Below are 4,889 nucleotides of genomic sequence, written 5' to 3' on the forward strand. Positions count from 1 at the left end.
TGGATCAAGACGGACGATTACTCAATTTTTACGGAGAGGAGATCACCATTAGATTGCATATACGAAGACGACAACGATAAAGTGATATGCTTTTGAACGAGTAGGTGAAACAGACTAGAGACATTTTTACCAGAAGGACGTCAGCGATCAAAAACATTCGATCATCTAGTAGAAAGAAACTCACTGCATCAAACGTTAAGTTTTTACAATTCTTGGGCTTTATCGTACGAAATATCTGAGATGGCTGACATCTTGAATATTGGAGGAGAGCCAATCTTTTTACGATCGCAATCAGGATTGAGACTCGCACGTACAATCCGTACGTCAATACCACGTTTGGACATAGCGATGAGATAAGGATACCCATACAGCAGCAGGATTTATACACGCTACCTTGTGAAAGCTTTCTCAACATTGAAGGAAGATTGACTTCAAAAGAAGAAAATGCAGATCGGCAGCCAACGCTTGGAATTAATTGCGTGTCGTTCATGTTTGATGAAATTCGATATGAACTCAATAGTACTGAAATCGACCGTAACAGGAACGTTGGAATGACTAGTCTTATGAAGGGCTATGCATCATATTCAGGTGACTTCGCACATTATATGGAGAATGCCGGATTTCCGCATCCGGTGTTTGATCAGACCGTGAAAAGACTAATAACACGTGATGGATACTTTAATTTTTACGTACCGTTAGGCATGTTGTTGGGCTTTTGCGAAGATTACAAACATGTAGTAATTAACGCACGTCATGAATTGATTTTGATACGAGCGCGCAACGACAACAACTACATTGTGAGAGATCCGGCGACAGAGCCGAAACTTGAATTGTTCAAGATACCGTGGCGAATGCCTCACATTACGTTGAATGAAGTCAATAAACTATCCATGTTGTGTGCTTTGGTGAGCGGACGATATCTGAGTATGAGTTTCCGTTCATGGGATCTGTACGAGTATCCTCTATTGCCGAGCACGACGAAGCACTCGTGGGCTATCAAGACGGCTACTCAGCTCGAAAAGCTGCGATATGTCATCTTTGCTCTGCAGACTAATAGAAAAAATAACATGGCAACACATAAAACTTACCTCGACAATTGTAAATTAACCAACGTGAAACTCTATCTGAACTCTAAATTTTTTCCATACGATAATCTGAATCTGGACTTCGACAAACGCAGAACCGCTATTTTGTACGATATGTTTGTACGTTTCCGTACATCTTGCTATTAAATTTCAAAAGAAAGTAGCGAAACGTTATTCAAGACAGATTCTTTTAGGAATCTTTTTCCTCTAGTAATCATTGACTGCTCGCGACAAAACGAGTCCGTTAAGAGTGGCACCGTGGATGTGTGATTAGAATTTGAATTCAAAGAAAATGTACCAGCGAATACTACCGCCTATTGTCTTATCATAGATGACCGCGTGATCGAATATAGTCCATTATCCAACGTAGTACGCAAGATTACGTAAATTATCGTCACCAAAAGAAAAAATAACCTCTTCCCTCTTTTCAATATAATGAATAAAAAGCCAAAATTTTGCACTCGAGCAAAGTCTCGAAAAGTCATTCACCATGACTATACCAACGTTCGTGGATCTGCAAGGATTTATCATTGGAAAGAAATTTATCGTGAAGGAAGTGGCGGTGTTGAAAAAAGGAGCTATTCTTTCTCATTATACTTTTACATGCCCCATGGAATTTCTTGACAAAATCAGAAAAGTATTGCGCTTCCTGGCTGAGTGCGTATCACCATGGATTGCAATGGGAAGATGAGATGATACCGTACAGCACGGTGAAACGCCTGATTACGATGGCTGTAATTGGTGCGGAAGAGAATGATGATAATAAGTCTCTTGTATACGTTAAAGGACATGAAAAATGCCAATGACTTGCTGATATACTCGATAGCGACGACTTGACCATTGAGACCCTCGATGCTGATTACGAAGATATAGATTCTTTACGAAATCTGAATATTACTAATATTATGCGATGTGGAAATCATGTTAAGAATTGTCCGTTACAGAATGTATTTAAAATATACAATTGGTGGTTGCAACGCCAAAAAAGAAATGTATCAAGTTTAAAATAAAATACGAGATTTTTTTAAAATATATTATATAATATGTTTTAATTTTTTCCCTTTCCTTTCCTTGTAGTTAAGAATTAGTTAATAATGATGATTTAGTAGTATGATGATTTAGTAGATGATTCAATGAGTATTAAACTAATTGATAAGAAAACGCATTTTTAATTACATTAATAAAAAAATTATTATAATTGCTAAGTCATATTTCATAAATATCTATTTAATAAAATCGCGTGCGAAAGAAGAAAAGAGAACATAAGAAAGAATACAAGGAGGAAAGGGAGGAAGAGAGAGCGTGAATACTATAGTATGTATAGGGCCGCAACGGATGGGACAGAGAGAACTGCATCCTACAACGGGTGGGAGAGAGAGCGCGAATACTATTGTAAGTATAGGGCCGACGGGTGGGACAGAGAGAACTGTGTCCTACAATAAGTGGGAGAGAGAAGATAATAGATTGGAGAGAGAAAGAACGAACTCCCTTTCCCCGGTGACGCGCTTTCCTCTCCCCCTCTTCGTGACGTCATCCCCTCCCTGACTCCCTCACGCACGCACGCACGCACGCACGCACGCACATACACACACATACACACCGCATATACGTATATGCACTAACACATAGTGGATTAGAATTGGCTTAGCTATTCTACTGAAACGGTTTGCCATTTTCATCAACAGTTTTAAACTCCGCTTTTGTCAAAATTTCAATAAGTTTCTCGCGATCATACACATCGCAGTTATTAGACAATAAACAAGACGCTAGTATGTGGAAAGCAAATGAGGCACAAAATTTAATGAGGAACGGCGATCCTATTCCACCAATACTATATAGTACCACAGTGCTATGAAAAGCTAAGCAACAGGAATTAGATCGTTGTCTCGAATTAAAACATTGTGATCCAATCCTTAATTTAAATATAGCAAAATACGAATCTCTGGCAGGCGTTATTCTTAGTATAGGACTTGACCCATTTTTTTACATATATAGGACAGAAGAATAAAGATTGTTTTACAAAACTATTACTAATAAAAACTCAAGCTTTTTAACTGTTGATGCCACAGGCAGTTTTGCGAAAAAAATTAAGCTCATTAATAATGAAAAAGGTCCTCATACATAGTCCTCATACTTATACCCATGCGTATTAGTAACGGAAACATCTAGCTGTTCAGTCTTTCAAATGGTGTCGACGAAACAAGATGCTTCTACGATTACTTATTTCTTCTTGTCAATTTTAGCGGATGGTGCACCTTCACCACAAATGATAGTTATTGATTTTAGCAAGGCTCTTCTTATGGCTGTTATAAAAGCATTTGCAAATTGTGCAGATACATATACTTATTTGGAAATATTATACAACATCATTGTTTTAGAAAAAAACGAAAAATTGCCTAGTTGTTATGTAAGGTTAAACGTTAATCATTTTATTGGTATGGTTGCAAGATGGGACTGCCTTCACGGTAAAGTGCTAAAAGTTCGGCAATTTTATATACGAAGCATTGGTCATATTTATAAAATGAGCGATGTGAGACATATAAAATCTTTATTAACATCTATAATGGTCGTCGCTTTAAGTGAAGATATAGGCTGTAACAAAAATAACGACATTATTCCATCAGAATATCACTTGAAATCGGTAAACGACGTCATCAAAGAGACATTAATCGAAGATCCCATCGATGAAACAGAGAGCCCAGAGGAAACACTATTCGAGAATTCAGAAAACGGTTGGACGGAATGTGTTTTGTAGGTTTCAGTACAATACAAATGAGAATGCACTTGCACTGTCTTTTCGTTTATTTTATTATATAATTGTACATAAGTAAAGTCTTATTCACGCGCACGTGAAAACTATGTTAGTATGTCACGGTGTATTACACTGTTTATCGTTTGTAATCCGTTAAATGCACTATAATATGACGAATAACGTTGCATACACGATATCTTGACCACAAGGTTCATTTAGTTCTATTCTAGTTCGACAACGCCTGGGGGCTGTTGCCCTGAGTCGAACTATAACGGGACGTTTAAGGGGCTAATGCCCAATTTCTTTTGCGGATGCGCGACCACGCTTAGAGGCTGTGCCTTGAGTCGCGTACGATTCGGACACTCCCAATAACGCCTTTAGGTTTTCCTTTATTCGCGATAACCATGAAATCCGACGTGTCTTCTAGAGATCTCTGTACGCAACTGGCTCTCCTACTTATTTTTCTGCCCGGCTCCCAACGCACGCGACCCCCGAATAGCCTCGGTCAGCCTTCTGATTGGCCGTCGATGGTTTAGAGAGACCGTCGATCGCCGACGAAGACAAAGCGATAAGCGCGGCATTTTCCGCTAGGATCGCCGGGGCTGACGATTCTTTGTATTGCCGCACTCACTGTTTGACTTGTTTTTAAATATGTACATAGTTTTTATGTACAGCCGTCGCGAAATATAATATATGTGTGTACGTGGATGTGTCCGAACCTTTCAATCATCCGTTTACGCATTTCGTCGTGCACGACATAAAGAGACCTTGCCGCTTAACAGAATGGGCAAAATGTATTATGGTGTCGGAAAAATCTGTTGCAGCGGAATCAACATCTGGTTCTGTTGTAAATGCATTTTATAATCCACAAATTGCAATGAAATTAAAAAATTTAATTTCTTATCTACCCTTGTGGACTGATATCATGCTTTCGCATTTTCAGTGTGCTAAAATAACAGCTACATCTTCAGCTGCTGAAGCAGCATTCGCAGATTTAAAACATCGGGTATTTAAAGGTGAATTGCCAATGCGAATTGATAAATTTGTTATCA

General features: G+C 38.6%; 1 protein-coding gene across 1 annotated transcript; it reads left to right on the top strand.

The window, feature by feature from the left end:
- Window positions 1–295: 295 nt before the first annotated feature.
- LOC108727513 (uncharacterized) lies at window positions 296–3,840 on the top strand (the record flags this gene model as incomplete). The annotated part of the gene is made up of 2 exons (XM_018455665.1): window positions 296–1,201; window positions 3,666–3,840. Coding segments are annotated over 2 exons (1,081 nt in total), but the record flags the coding sequence as incomplete, so codon positions are not given.
- Window positions 3,841–4,889: the final 1,049 nt, after the last annotated feature.

Source organism: Mycetomoellerius zeteki, unplaced genomic scaffold (genome assembly GCF_001594055.1).
Source record: "Mycetomoellerius zeteki isolate Tzet28-1 unplaced genomic scaffold, Tzet1.0 scaffold501, whole genome shotgun sequence".
NCBI classification, from domain to species: domain Eukaryota; kingdom Metazoa; phylum Arthropoda; class Insecta; order Hymenoptera; family Formicidae; genus Mycetomoellerius; species Mycetomoellerius zeteki.